The sequence below is a fragment of the Benincasa hispida genome, chromosome 5, assembly GCF_027475165.1.
Source record: "Benincasa hispida cultivar pf3 chromosome 5, pf3_genome.v1.1, whole genome shotgun sequence".
Lineage (NCBI taxonomy): Eukaryota > Viridiplantae > Streptophyta > Magnoliopsida > Cucurbitales > Cucurbitaceae > Benincasa > Benincasa hispida.
Window position 1 is genome coordinate 57,504,587 of NC_143482.1, and position 15,860 is coordinate 57,520,446.

At 33.6% G+C, this 15,860-nt stretch overlaps 1 protein-coding gene across 5 annotated transcripts; it reads left to right on the forward strand.

The window, feature by feature from the left end:
• The first annotated feature begins 2,926 nt into the window (after positions 1-2,926).
• On the forward strand, positions 2,927-14,448 carry LOC120077845 (phototropin-2-like). 5 transcript variants are annotated; one of them, XM_039031917.2, is made up of 23 exons: positions 2,927-3,646; positions 4,510-5,043; positions 5,296-5,478; positions 5,769-5,842; positions 5,916-6,144; positions 6,284-6,485; positions 7,121-7,191; positions 8,264-8,370; positions 8,500-8,552; positions 8,655-8,747; positions 8,892-8,951; positions 9,203-9,292; positions 9,398-9,474; positions 9,881-9,965; positions 10,492-10,572; positions 10,804-10,907; positions 11,789-11,838; positions 12,242-12,345; positions 12,432-12,551; positions 12,651-12,702; positions 13,269-13,381; positions 13,822-13,962; positions 14,085-14,448. In XM_039031917.2, the coding sequence occupies exons 1-23, from the start codon at positions 3,615-3,617 to the stop codon at positions 14,196-14,198; spliced, it is 2,769 nt and encodes a 922-aa protein (XP_038887845.1). In that variant the 5' UTR covers positions 2,927-3,614; the 3' UTR covers positions 14,199-14,448. The 5 variants fall into 5 exon arrangements, with proteins under 5 accessions (XP_038887845.1, XP_038887848.1, XP_038887842.1 ...); XM_039031914.2 differs by having other exon boundaries at positions 3,374-4,030; XM_090313469.1 differs by having other exon boundaries at positions 3,395-3,646; positions 4,510-4,935.
• The last annotated feature ends 1,412 nt before the right edge of the window (positions 14,449-15,860 follow it).

The following is a 15,860-nucleotide window of genomic DNA, read 5'->3' on the forward strand; positions in this document are numbered from 1 at the left end:
ACTAGCTAAGAAGCACAGATACAAATACGAATACATGATATGGATACGATACGATACGGTTATACGTTAATTTCTAAAAAACTAAGATACGGATAAATTGAAGATACGTTGTATATGTCTAATTAATTGTTATAATACTTATTTAAGTTAGATTAAAATATATTTAAGAAGAGAGTGAAAACTTGAAAAAAAATCCAGTAACATCGAGTGATTATTGTTGAGCGACTAGAGTAGACGGTAGGAAAGAAGTAGAAGACGAAGATTGAAAATTGAAGTTGAGGATGAAGGGGTTTTGTGAATCATGATTTAAATAGTGAGAGAGGAAGGAAGAATGAAGATTTAATTATGTTTCAGGTTTTTTCAAATTTTTTTAATGTTTTATTATTTTTAATTTATTTTGATTTGGATTGCTCAATTTAAGTGAACTTTTATGTATGGAAATGATTTCAAAATGGTTGAAATCATTTTTGTGATTTTCAAAATCATCGCAAAACATGTTTAATTATTTAAAACTAATTTTGATGATATGAAAATTGCATTTAAAAGTGTAAAATTAAAAACTAAATTAATTTTGAGTAATTAAAAGTGTGTTTTCGAGTGATTTTAAAAATGAAAAAAATGATTTTTTATGATTTTAAAATCAGTCCAAAATATGCACTAAAATAAAATGGTTTGTGGGTTGGGCTTTTTAAATGGTTAGACTTAAATTTGGAAAAAAAAATTGACCCATGTATCTCCTTCACATATTTGAAAATTTAAAATAAAAAAAAAAAAATCATATACTTCAAATCACACGTATCTATCATGTATCTAGACGTATCCGTATCTGATACCGATTTTCTGCACAATTAAAAGTATCTGTGCTTCTTAGATTACTAGCTAGTGGAATGCATTTAATGTGACAATAGCGAGCTATTTTGTTTCAATGCTATCTATAACAGCTCACAGAATGTGTTTACCTTAGAGTGCATAATGTATTCAAAGGTCAATTCTGTTATGGTTGTATGTTTACTTAATCTTGGTTGTGCCTGGATCAATGGCTGAGTAATTAGCAGAATGCATTCGCCTTAACAATTATGAGCAATTTTTTTTTTCAATGTTATCTACACGAGTATGCCCAACATGGCCCTGCATTCGAATATATGAAATTGAAAATCACAATTATTTAAAATTTTCTTATTTATCGAAGATCTCATACAAATGCATATATATAAATGTGAGTGACAAACCTTCGTGATATCACCCCTCTTTTCCTCCAATCTATTTATTCTAGCAATGTGTGTTTGTTTATATTAAAAAAAAATATATTAAATGATAAATTTCATCATCGTGTTAATTTGTTTCTTAAGTTCTAGATAGATCAAGAATGTCAGTTTCAGGTCTTATGATCAATCAAACCTCTACGAAGAACTTTCAATTAACTTTAGAAGAAAATAGTAAACAAATCATTCTAATGTAAGAAAAGTTAATTAATGTCAACTAATTGTTTAAGACTAACCTATACAGTCATCATATTATTCTCCAAAAAAAGTCAGTGATTATGTTAAATCTATCTTTTCCGACGCCGCCACTTTGGTGGAATCAAGCCACTTAAGTATTTTATTGTATAAAATCAATATATTTTCTCGAACCTAATCTCAAAATTTTCGTGTTCATTCAACTACAAAAATACAACACAACAATTGTGTTTATACTTGTTGGAATGCTTTGAATCCTAATTAGAATTGGTTTAGAGATTTCAAGTAAGATGGAGATTTGTTGAAATGCTTTATTCTACACCTAATTAGAATCGATATTTTATATATTTAATTATTAAAATCTTTTCCTTCTCCACTTAGGGTTTATAGAAGTGGACTATATAAACTCTGTAACCTATAAGCATTGAGTTTAGAGAAATGCACGGTATAAACTCTCTAATCTATAGACATTATTTGATTATGTATTTTTTATAACATTCTCTCTAATAATATTGTTCTCCCTCTATCCCATGACATAACTAACACACTTTTAGTGTGTCGATCTTTTCTATTTTTTTTTTTTACGTTCTTTTGTATTTTTTAATTGTTGATTTCGTAATAATACTTTATATTACAAAATAATAGAATAATCAAAATATCTATACAAACCTCTTCACGATTAACAGTTGACTTCCATCTGATGATAAGATAACAGCATCCTTTTATATAATTGTGTATCCTCTTGAAACTTTTATATAGTCTATTTCTTCCCACACGTTGTCATATGAATTTTTAAAATAATAAAATCCGACTTGGCCCATATCCAACAACCAATATTTGATGGTTGTTTTCATACTTGAACTGTCCATGATATGTAAAATTCGGAATATATATATATATAATATATTACTACAACATTAACAAAAAGTTATATAGTTTGAATTCAATTTTACTTTGTTGTGTCAATCCATTTTAACATGAGAACCGATTCCAGTACATCGATTACTTACTTAGAGCTTTATAATTTCATCGTTTCACCAAATCATTTTGTATCCTAACAAATAGAAGGTCTACAATAACTTAGTTAGTTTATTAATTAGAAAATTCTACAAGAATTAACTATGATTTTTTGAAAAACCGACCGATATATAAATATGATTTTTTTTTAAAAAAATAAGTATAAAGATAAGTCCACTACCAACAACTCAAGTCGAAGTTGTAGCCTATTACCTTAGTATTGATCGATGTGTCTTTATTTATTTTTTTCATGCACTTTTTTTCATCTTAAAATCGAAATCGACCGACGAATGCACAACCTAATCTAAACCAATAATGCAGAGGAAAAAAAATCTGAAACTTTGTTGTCATACTCATTACCAAAAAAAAGTTAGAACGTTAAAAAATGAAAATTAAAAAAACTTGAAAACAAACAAAAGGGATATTTCTCCTTTTCCCCATGGACAAAAAAGAGAAAAGAGGATATTCAATTGAAAGCAATAGAAAAAGGGAAAATGTTTATTTTAAGTAAAAAAAAAAAAAAAAAAAAACAGAGAAAACAGAAGTAAAATGCGAAAGGATAGAAGAAGTAGCGAGGCGGTGGCCGTCTAAAGCTCAGTCGCCGCCGCTGCCGTCGAAGTCTCCACCTCAGTCTCCGCCTCCGTTGGATGCGCCGCCGTCTGAAGCTCCGTGTTCGCCGTTCGCCACAACCCTCGTTCACTGAGGAGAATGGCGCGCGAGGGGGAAGAAGAATCGCTGCACATATTCACTGTTAGGGTTTTTCAAAATACTAAAGGGCAGTTTGGACTTTTCATATACTCATTTGTCCCAGACAAGACTCATCATTTTGAAAAAGCATCTAAAAAGTCTTACCCAAAAAAAAAAAAAAGAAGAAAAATCCTATTTTTCCCAATTTCCCAACGTTCGACCATTTTCTTTTCATGGATCAATGTTGTTTGGCCACTGAGAAGATAGCTCCAAAATTTCCCGGAAAATGAGAGAACTCCGAATTTGCACTTTCCCTTGTTTATCTTTATGTTAGACAGCGATAGGCCATCTGAAGCTTCATGGAGTCTGGAATTTGCCATTGCCATATCATAATTCTAGGGCCCTGTTTCACTTTCATGCGGTCTTCTTTGGAGCAGATATTTCTGTTCATCAATGAAAAAGATGAACCGGACAAATTTCATTCTGTGAGAAAATATCATACTGCTCTTTCAGCACCCTTTGATTTTTCTTTTTCAACAAAAATGTTTGTATTATCCATTTTTTTTTCATGTGGGTTTTATCGATAATGATGGAAAATTCATTGAAATCACTGAAAAATAGGTATCCCAACTTGGCAGCTAGCATTCATACATACCCAGAAAAGAAAAAACAGACTTTGGGAATGTGATGTATTTTCTTAAATTTTTAGGCTGCTTACTGTTCATATTAACTCTGAATCTTCTTCTTCTTCTGCTTCCAACTTTGTTAATTCGAGTGTGTATTGCTGGTGTATCGGGCAAAATGATGTTCAAAAATAAAAAAAGTTCACTGTTATGCAAAATATTCCCATTGGAACTTCTTCCTTGCAGGTCAGTTTCTGTTTGAGTTGATCCTGGTTTTATCATTTACATATTAAGAAGGCATTTACTTCTCATTCTTCCTCGATTGCAAATGGGTGTCGTAAGTTTTTGTGCTAGCTGCAGTTTCATGGTAGTAAGAGTTCAGTTTCTGCTATGTTCGTCATTTTCATTCTGATGGTTGTCTTAAAGTTTTGTGTTCTCGAGCTTGTCTGGACTGCTCATTGGAAGAAGTCCCAGATTAGTTCTATTCTAAGTCTGTTAAATTCTGTTATTATTTGTTATTAGGTCAATTGTTAGTTAAAGATAGTTGAGAGAGGCTGTATCTTCTGTTATATGGCAGAAGTGATGTTATAAATACTACTGCCCTTCTGTACATGTCAGTATTGAGTTGAATACAATGCGTATCCACCTTTCCTTTTCCCAATATCTTTCTGCTTTTCCTTTGAGTACGATTTCAGTTTCACACTTTGGCTTGTATAATTTGACAGTACGTTTCGTACATATTCAAGAGAGAGAGATCAGAAAATGGATGAGAAGAGAGAAACCAAAGAGCCATCAAGCTATAATCTCTCATCTTCTGCTCATCAAATCAGCCCTACAGAGAAGAGGACCCCAATCGAAGTCTTTCAAGTGCCTGGAAGTTCTGGAGTTGGCCATTCCAAGGGGGAGAGTGATCCCACTCATGAGCAGGATGAGGCAAAAACATCCCTCTCTTCCTTTCGTCCTGTTGCTAGCACGGAAGCATCCAGAAAGTGGATGGCATTTGAAAGTGAAAGCTTCGATATAACAAAGACATACACAAAGAACTTCAGTGGTAGCTTTAGGTCATATTCTACTAAACTGTTGGAAACAAACATGACAAAAAGGACTGCAGAGGAGAACAAGATTGACGGTTTATCATTGCTGCAACTGACGTATGTTATCTCAGATGCAACAAAACCAGATTACCCTATCATGTTTGCCAGCAATAGGTTCTTGATTATGACTGGATATACATTGGAGGAGGTCATTGGAAGGAACTGGTCAGAAATGAATCAAGTATTATTATGTGTGATAAATACTGCACTTTTGTTGGAATGTTAACTAATAATGGCATATTCCATCTCACAATAGATATCAAGTTTGTCATCAATAACTGTTGAACTTTGACCCTCTGTTCAGTTGAAACAAATGGATATGAACTTTTCCTGAATAGAAAGAGATAATTTCCTAAATTCTGAATATTAAAACTAAAAGTAGTTTTTTCCTCTTTTCATGTTGATATTGGTCTACAGTCGGTTTCTTCAAGGACCAGAGACGGATAAGAATGAAGTAGCCAAAATAAGAGATGCAATCAGAAAGGGAAGTAGCTACTGTGGCAAGCTCTTGAACTACAAGAAGAATGGTACTCCTTTCTGGAATCTTCTCACAGTTGGGCCTGTCAAAGACTCCCATGGAAACATCATCAAATTTATTGGGTCTGTCTTTCTACTTTTTCCTTTCACTTTCAGATCTTCAAATAGAATATTGCCTTCTTGTTATTGGAACAAAAATATTTGAATGATTTTGTGGTGAAAAGGTTTTCCAGTTAAATTATGATGTCATCCATTAAGGCATAATGCACACTGGCTTGGTTGTTTTAATCTGCACTGTTTCACCAACTACTTTTCTCAATAAATTTATCAAATTATTTTGCTGCTATTTTGGGTCCAATGTTATCTCTAAGCAAGTTGATGGCACTGACTGAAATTCCTGAGGTGTTTCTCAGAATGCAGGTTGAGATCCCAAAAAACACAGAAGGTATGAAGAAGTCATCATATTCAAATAAAACAGTACTTGATGGTAAGCTTATTTCCTTTAATTTGGAACAGAAGTGATTGCTGCTGCTTAACTTTTCTCATCTTTTATATTCTAGAAAAAGAGAAAACCATGAGGTCCACGTCCATTATAGAAGTCCAAGCTGAGAGGGAAATTAGGTCCATTGTAGAGGTCCAAGCTGTGAAAAGTCTAAGATCTCATATTCAGTCAAAAAGGCATGATGCTGATACAAAAAACGAAGAGCCAGAAACGACTGATGTTGACTATGCTCTGTACAAGGCTCTGGATGATGAGAATATCAGCACAGCTGATAACCAAAAGGCTTGGTTAGATCTCAAATATGGCTCATCCTTTTTAAATTCATATGAGTATTCAAGCATAGAATCAGGATTATTAGGTCTCAAGACTGACTGTGTTCCTTCTTGTTCATAAGCATCACATTTGAGGACCCTTGCTCTTATGCAGGTTCAAAGAAAGGACTCTAGGTTCTGCAGTAGAATGTGAAGAAGAGACAGTGGTTGAGACATCTGTTTTCAAGCCTAGGAATGGTGATCACGTTGCTAAAAGAGAAAGGGACACACGTCAAGGAATTGAGTTGGCTACTACATTGGAACGGATTGAGAAGATATTTTTTATCACAAACCCAAGACTTCCTGATAATCCTATTGTGAGTTAAAAATCTATTGGTTTTTCTATTGCCCCTGGGCTTCTGATGATATATTTGTGAAAATGAAAAAACATGTTTAGTTTAAGTAATTGCCGAAGAATAATGTAAAATAATTGGCAAAGAGTAGGAGACATTGAACTACTTATCAGTTTTATTTTTCTATGATTCCAGTATGTTCCTGTTACTTCACGAGAATACTGATGAGAGAGAATCTGAATGAACAGGGATTGTGAAGAAAAAAATGATATGGGAATAGAATTCTAAGACTGTGTTTACTAAAATTATTTTGAAACTGAAATTAGAATGATTAAAATTGTCATTGATGTTGTTACTAATGTTCAAATTAGAAATCAAATTTAGATTTAGGTGGGCCCCACACAAAAGTAGTGCAAATAAATTAATAATGGTGTAGACTTATAAAATAAGGAATGAAAAATGAGATTGGTGGCATTTTGTAAACAAGTGACATTCCTCATGGAGAATGATTCTCAATTTTCTATGAGTCATTCTATTATTTCATTCTCAGGAATGGGAAAGATCCCTTTCTGTTTCTCCCAAGTAAATATACCTAATATTATATGAACCTTATTTTGGTTTAAATCTAAAAACTGGTTTTATTTGACATTTTTGTGCAGATATTTGCATCTCGTAGGTTTCTTGATTCCACAGAATACACGAGTGAAGAAGTTCTAGGGAGAAACTTATGGTATCATTTTGCTATATTCTTTCTTCTGTTTAACACTTGAAGTTGTTATATCTTTTCCAACATCCTTAATGTTATTCTCTCATGTTGTCCCTCTGTTCGAAGCTTGAATTTATCTCTTTAGACTATATATGTGGTGTAAAGTGCTTAAGATGTAGGCCTATGTCGCAAAGAGTTTTGATATAAGAAGATTTCTCTTATGCAATCCATCAGAGCTGCATGTGGTTAGTAAACTTTAGCTAAAAATTTGCTTCACGCAGCATATGAGGGATCTTCAACAAAACCTAGTTTTTCTGGCAAATGGATAAGGCTCTCATTCTAACATGGGAACATTGATGGCAGCACTATCTCCTTGTAGCTTTGCCTACTATCCTTCAATGGTATTATAGGATAGATACCATTAGAAAAAGCCGCCTCTTTCACCACTCCATCAGTGACATGGATTCATCTTAGTACTAGAAGTTATAGCTTCCTCCCTCTATGGTTCATGAATAGTATATGAATTTCTCTAAATATGCAGAGATTAGACTTGTAGATTCTTCACTCAAACCAACCAATCATTTTTTCACTTCCTCTTAAATTTAGTATGATCTAGTCTTCATTCTAATGCTTTGATACGACCATCTATCAAGCTCAATGAGTGGTTCATGGAGCAACATCCACACTCACATGATCCATCACTGCTCTCTCCAAAAGGTTGGCTGCATGGTGCACATCCTATATTTTTCTATTTTTAAGATCCCATGGTTATTTGGTATAAGATCTGGGAGATTCCCGTACAATTTTTTATGTATGAATTCATGCTACATTTCCAAGATAATGTTACGGTCAATTAACAGGTTTGGCTAGAAAGTGTTATTGTCTCAATCATTCACGTGGATAGTAATTGTTCTAGTGTTACAATAAGATTTCATTGCTCCCTTGCTTCTAGTAAATAATTGATGTAAAAAATTCATCCTACTATTTCAGAATCAATCAATTTCTTGTTTTCAACATTAGTGTTAAACTTCTACGAGAAAAGCGAATAGATTGATAATAAGTACTTACAGCCACTTTAATCTGTTTCATTGCACAGGTTTCTTCAGGGACCTGAAACAGATCCAACAACTGTCTCAAAGATAAACAATGCAATTGAAGAGCAGAGAGAAATCACTCTCCAGATAATCAACTATACAAAGAGTGGTAAGTAAAATGTCTTGTTTTTCATCTTAAGTTGACAACTAGTAATTCTGTGTCTAAGAACTTGAAAGAACCTCAATATATTGTACTTTTCTGTTTTGTTGATGCCAATGTTGGTCTCACGACTTGTAGGAAAAAAGTTCTTGAATTTATTCCACTTGCAACCCATGTGTGATCAAAAGAAGGTATGATGCGAATATTCTTCTAATAATCAGTTAGACTTTGTACGCTCTATCCATTTCAAGTTTGATACAGAAGGACCTTCTCTTTACTCCCTATATTAACAGGGCGAGCTTCAATATTTCATTGGTGTGCAACTTCATCAAAAACCTTCGAGAGACCGGCTTTTAGATCGGACGGAGCATGAAAGTGCTAAGCTGGTAACTATTATTCATTATTTTCCCCAATTTATTTGTTTTATGTTTTTTGGACTCCCAGAGCATTTTTGGTCATCTTTCCATTCTGACCTTGGATCTTAACTCTTCTGTTATTGTGATGCTTCATCAATTATATATCCTTTTTAGGCCAAAGCTGTAGCCGAAAATGTTGACAAGGCTGTCCGTGAACTTCCTGATGCCAACTTGGTAGGGTCTTATTCAGTTATTTTTCCTTCTTATTGGAATTGTTAATGTCTTTTTGGTCACAGTTTTGATTGACTTCCTTTTTTTCTTTTGACTGTATTGGTTTTATTTTCGTGCTTGGAAGTATACACTGTTCTATGACTTCTTCAACTTATGGAAAGATGGAGTAGAACATTTAGATATGAAAATGTTTCCTTTAGTAGTTCGGTTCTTTGGCAACAGCTTATGTAAATTTCTATTATGAATAATATCAGAAACCAAAGAACTTCTGGGAAATCTACTGTCAGCCAGTCTTGCCAAGGCCTCACAAGAAGTGCACTCTTTCCTGGATAGCCATACAAAAGGTACATTTAATTGCACACTGCGGCAGTTGTCATGGTACAATGGACAAGATGAGATGAGTTAATTATTACTCAGTTATTTCCTTCAATATTTTCATTGTTTCATAGGTTACCAGTCAGGGTGAAAAGATTGGACTCCATCATTTCAGGCCAATAAAACCTCTGGGTTTTGGAGACATTGGCAGGTAAATTCATCATTCCATTATCCAAAATTTTACATCCATCGTTAGGCTGCCCTTCTGTGAAATAGTTCTCATCATGGTCTGCACTTGATGTATCCATTAGATGCATCAGGAGTAACTAACCTAGATTTAGAGTTATTAGTACATAATTTTGTTTCAATCCAAATAACTAATACAAGAAGTGCTAAAACTACTAATTCATAAGAAGTTAAGCTATTGGGTTCTAGTAAATTTAGTTATTTGGATATTATTTTGATTAAAGAGTCTCAGCACGTGCACATTTAGTATGTTAATGAAAAGAGGTTCGATCAGTGGGTTGATGTTTAGAAACATTTTTTCTGAAGTTAAATTTAAAGCTCCTAAACTTATCACTTCTTGTTGATCCAATCAAAAGTAACGGTTGTTGCAGTGTTCATTTGGTAGAACTAAAAGGAACAGGTGAACTCTTTGCTATGAAGGCTATAGAAAAGTCGGCAATATTAAATCGAAACAAGGTAAAAGTAATCTACAGCCTGATTCTAAATTTTCATATTCCCCACATGTTATACTTTCATTTCTCTGATCCCAGTTGAGCAAGACAATTGGCCTTTTTGTAATCTACTCTTTCTATAAATCTCTTGTACTTTGAGCATTAGTCTCATTCTATTTTATTAATGAAGAGGTTCGTTTACATTTCAAAAAAAGAGAATTGCACACTATAGTTTATTTTTCTGGGAAATTGGAAACAATAGCTCGCAGTTCAGAGCAGAATTTAATAGTACTTTTGCATGTTTTCTCTAAAACAAGGAAAAGCACAAGTGTTAGATTCCTTTTGGGACATTATTTGTAATTATTTGTTCAATTTTTCGTGACATATCAATGCAAAAGTTGATTGGAGGGAGAAAACATACAATCATTTGAAGTAGAAAGAGTTATGATTTCAAATACAGGGAAAAAAAGTAGTGATTGTGCACAAGATTCAGTTATTTTGTGTTCTGTACTTGAGGACACAAAATATGCATTTTCTTGTTTGTTGAGCAGGTTCATCGAGCATGCATGGAAAGGGAAATCATATCACTTTTGGATCATCCTTTCATGCCAACACTATACTCTTCATTTCAGGTATCAAAACATAGTAAACTTTTAAGTTTGAGCAATTTGGTCGTCAAGAGCTCCGTAAATCCTTTTAGTGATTGTAGTCCCCCATATCTGCTTTAGTGAATAATGCTTCTCCTAAAATCTCTTTCTACGTTTTAATCTTTAGTCCACATTACATGCTTAGTTGACTAGAGTACTAGACCGGTTTCAATTACTGTTTATTATATGGGTAACATTGTCTCCTTGGCTTGTCAGTCGCGTACACACATTTTTCTTATTATGGACTTCTGCCCCGGTGGAGAGTTGTTTACCTTTCTTGACAAGCAGCCAATGAAAATGTTTAAAGAGGAAGCTGCTAGGTAACTTAAGCAATACTTCCTATATTCTGCACTCATCAACTTATGGTGACATTGGGGATGCGATAAGAGCAAAAAAAATGATCTGTTCTTTCCTTTCTGGTGTGCTTGAGAGTGCTTTTTCCTGATCATATAGAAGTACTTTCTTCCTATGGAAAAATATCTGCGAGCTAGAGAGCATGAACAATGGTGGATTAATTATCTAGAACTGAAACACTATCAAATTCACATTTCCATGTTTGGTTTGCATGTTAAAGTTACATTCTAAAATACTTGAAATTGCTTCTGGAAGGAGCACCTAATCAATGTTTTTTTTTGCCTAACACTCTAGAAAATACTATTCTCAAAAACACTCCCAAGTACGTACACCCTGGGCATGAAATATGTTATGCTCCCTACACTTTTTCTTAATCCCATGATGCAGGATTAGACTCTAATCAACCACTTAGTAAAGTTATAATTAATATTGAATATATTGTCTTAGTTCTCATTAAAAAAATTAATACCTTCAAACTCTTTGCTTCTCATTAAAAAATTTAAAAAGAAAAAAAAAAAAAAAAGAAGCTAATACCTTCAGACTCTTTGCTTTCATTTGGTGCTTTCTTTCTAAATCTTTTTGTAAAAATCACAAACTAGTGCATATTTTTGTTAACTGGAGTCTTTTTTTTAACCCTTTGGCCATTGTGGGATAGCTTGTTTCTCCTTTTATACCCATCTTAGATTCATTCGTTGCTTATTAAAAGAAAAGAAAAAAAAAAAAATATCCATGTCTTCAAGTTAGTTTAATCTTTATATTTGATCTTCTTAAATTTCCCTTTTTGTATAATAACGCCTACATTCTGCAGCCTTTTAGCATTTAAATGATAAACATAAATATATTTCAGGTTCTATGCTGCAGAAGTTGTCATTGCTTTGGAGTACCTTCACTGTTTAGGTAATTTAGTTGTTGATAGTTATTGATAGTTATTGATACCTTGGTTGCTGCTTCTCTGATTTTTTTAAGTATTGTAAAATTCTTACAAGTATCCTGCTGGAGTACTAGAATCATGGTTAAATTATAAATTTAGTCTCTAAACCTTGAGATTTGTGTCTATTGGTCTTTTAAAAATTACAAATTTAGTCCTTTTTGTTTGAAACGGAAACAAAGCTTTTCATTGAATTAATGAAAATGATGTACGCACAATATAAATAGGATTAGGAGGCATACCCGGACATCTCAACTAGGTTGACACCCCATAGCACCCTCATCATATCCAAAATGCTCATTGTTTCAAGCTTTGGTCACGTTATGCACAACATATTATCATATTTGTGATTATTTTTTCAACACCATGCAGGTATTATTTACAGAGACCTAAAACCCGAAAACATTCTACTCCAGAAAGACGGTCATATCATCCTCACTGATTTCGATTTATCGTTTAAGACATCTAACATACAAGTAAAATATGTTTACTAGTTGAGAGATGTTTGTATTCCTTCCTTTTTTGTTACGACATTTGACAGAGCTTTATGCCTTTCTTGCAGACAATAGAATCTTCACCCCCGAGAAAGAGAACATGTAGGCATAAATCACTGCCGACATTCGTCATCGAACCTATGGTAGAACTGAATTCATTCATTGGAACTGAAGAGTATATTGCCCCAGTATGATCCATCTCAATCTTCAGTCAACTTTAGCCACTCCATGTTAATAATTCCATCTGTTAGTTTTTCCTCTAAGTTCATATCATTTGTTTATGGTAGGAAATCATCAAGGGAGCAGGCCATAGTAGTTCTATTGACTGGTGGACTCTAGGTACGAATGCATGTCTTTTATTCTTATTCTTTTACGCAAGCTGTAGATGTTTATATAGATAAGTATTAAACCCACAATTAGGAGGTGTTTGACCCAAGGAGTTAGAGTTGGGAGAAGTGAAGTTGTGAACTCCACCTCTTGTTTGGTCCAAGGAGTTCCTAGGTCCCTCGACTAAAAATACATCAATTTTATGTTTTATGGATTCCTTACGCTGTGGACCTCACGACGTTACAACTCCTCAGACTTCACTATTGTTTCCTACCCCAAACACCCCCTCATTTTATAGTAAATTAGGTGTCAATATTCAAGTTATTGTTAAATGGTTAAGGGAAACTTCGCAGCGAAGGCAAATTAAACATTTGAAAGTTGGGGACTGACATAGAACACAAAAATAAGCATGAAAAATTCAAAACTAAAGTAAAAAATGACTTACAAACTATTTGAATTGGTTATTGGTTAATGGGATAACATTTTCATTTAATGATCGATTTTCCAACAATTGGAAGCATCACCAACATCCTTGAGGCTTTTTATTTTCCTTTGATCATTTGATGCATGAAATTCAGGTATCTTATTGTATGAAATGCTCTATGGTCGCACTCCCTTCAAAGGCAAAAACAGGAAGAAAACTTTTGCCAATATTTTGTTCAAGGACTTAACCTTCCCCCTAAGTATTCGGGTAAGTAGCTATCCTTTTACCCTTATTATCTAATAGATCGTTTTCATTCACTTTTTTTTGTAATAATAATTATTATTATTGGATAAGATGAAATATCCAAAGGTATCGAAAGAGTTCCGATTAAAGCGGATATAGAAGATGTTTCCAGTTAGTAATAAGGTAAGAGAAACTATGGCTTTTAATGGCCGGAAAAAATTACAACGAATGCGTTGAAAATAGCGGAATCAAGAACTTCTTTGGGAGATTTGACTTTTTCTTGGAAGATTCTAGCATCTCTTCCATCCCATATCTTCCACAAAACAGCAATATTGTTGTTAGCCCAAATGAGAAATTTAACGCATCCACATGGTGCTCTCTTTCCAAGCTATTTTCAAGCTTTTCAATGCAAGACATCTGTTTAAATTGGAGAGGTTTTATCTTGTTCATGCTTAATATTGCAGGCAAGTCTTGCAGCAAAACAGCTGATTGATGCACTACTACAGAGAGACCCTGCACGTCGTCTAGGTTCAAGTAACGGTGCCGATGAAATCAAACGACATCCATTTTTTCGTCAAATAAATTGGCCTAAGATTCGAACCATGGTAATACTATGCCTTTTGAACATCCAAATCAAGTCTGAAATTTCAGCAGAGAAGCTTAAGCAACAAATCCCCTAAAACAAATCTTTAAACATAAAACGACATTTGTTTCTCTTTGGATGCAGACACCACCACAGCCAGAAGTAGCCCTTCAAATAATTCAGAGTGATCCAAAAGCTAATGATTTGAAGTGGGAAGATGGAGTGCTCAGTCATTCAATGGGTGCTGATATTTTCTGAAGGATCTCTATCTCAGCAGAAAAATTGCATTTTAAAAAGCATGGGTGTGAAGAAAAGAGAGGATCATTGACCTCCTAGAGTAAGGAGACATTTAGCTTTGTTTATATATGTGTGATAGAATACCATTCAGAAGCATTCAGCCTATAAATAGATGTGTATAAATGCTTTTGAGTAGAATATTAAACAATAAATCCATTTTTATCATGATTAAGAAGTCTCAAAGAAATCCCAAGTGGTGCCTTTATGGTAAGTTGAGATGTTTGGAGATACTCTCCTTCGAGGGCTAGGTCTTGATAATCATTTGTTAACTATATCATTTTAGTTCTTTGTTTTTAAAATTTATGCTTTGTTTCTTTCCATTCTCTTGCTAGAATTTTCATGTCTTGAAGAAACAATTGAATTTCTAGTCAAATTCTAAAAACAAGTTATTAAAAGCAACTTTTTTAGTGGCTTAGTTTTTTAAAACATTGGTAGAAAGATTAGAAAGATTTGTATGAGTATTTGGCTTATTGACTTCATAAGTCGGTGTTAAATAACTCAACTCTATCAACTTCAACTGTGTTCACTATTATTGAAGTTTGCACATTTATCGAGGAATACCAACTAAACAACTATGCATCTCAAACATAGGCTTTCTAACATCATCATATTAATTTCATACTTCAAAACTTAACTCAATGCCCCAAACATCTCTTTGTAATGAAAGTTGTGCTTATAAGATTAATATTAAAAAAAAAGCGTAAATTAGGGGAATTCAAATAACCGAACAACTCATACTACCCAACCCAAAATGTAAGGGTTGGGTTGGATCGTGGGTTGACTAAAAAGAAATTTGAGTTGACCCAACTCAACCCGAATTTTATATATATGAATAAAATATACATATAATATATATATATATATATATATATATATATATATATATCTTTGTTTAAAGTTTGATTACTTTGTGTTGATTAATGTGTGAATTTTTAATATTTTTTCTTTTAAAATTGTTATCATATTTGCCTTTGTCTAAAGTTTGCAATAAATATCATAAATATTTGGTATTTAGCATTTGAATTGTATGAAATTTTAGTTATTAGTCATTTGTTGTATATAAATTTACATATTTTTAATTAAAAAGAAAAAAAAAAGTTATGACTCGAAAACTCAATCCATGGGTTGGATTGGATTGGAGATTTTACTTGGGCTTTTGAGTTGTCAACCCAACCAACCCGAATTTTCGAGTTGGTTCAAAAAACACCCTCAACTCAACCTATGTACACCCCTAGTGCAAATATCAATTTACACACCTGAACTTTGGGGGTTGTATCTGTTGGAATATAAAGAACACATGCATAGCGGAAGCAAGGATCGATAACGTTCTAATTACATAAAAACAAGAATAAGCATGCATAAGGGTTAGAAATTACAACTTTTATAGAGTCCACTGATCCTATAATGAATAATTGGTTTGTGATCTGATCACTAAACCGAGTCCCTCTCGGGCCAATGAGAGGGTGGGACCCTTTGTTCAAGACCCGGAGTCAGCACTTAAGGGATTAACCTCTCTACTATCCCTAGAAGCGAGTAGGAGCGAATTCCGTCTTGCACCCTATGTCCCCAGCTATCTACCTAGTCTTATCCCTAAAATGGGAGGCTTATTGAGCCGGCACTGTT

Bases quoted from the DNA above. Each gene is read 5' to 3' on its own strand.
- LOC120077845 (XM_039031914.2), top strand. From the start codon at position 3,849: ATGTATTTTCTTAAATTTTTAGGCTGCTTACTGTTCATATTAACTCTG. The intron at 4,031-4,509 runs GTCAGTTTCTGT...ATAATTTGACAG, and splicing joins TTGGAACTTCTTCCTTGCAG to TACGTTTCGTACATATTCAA. The intron at 8,553-8,654 runs GTATGATGCGAA...CTATATTAACAG, and splicing joins CCATGTGTGATCAAAAGAAG to GGCGAGCTTCAATATTTCAT.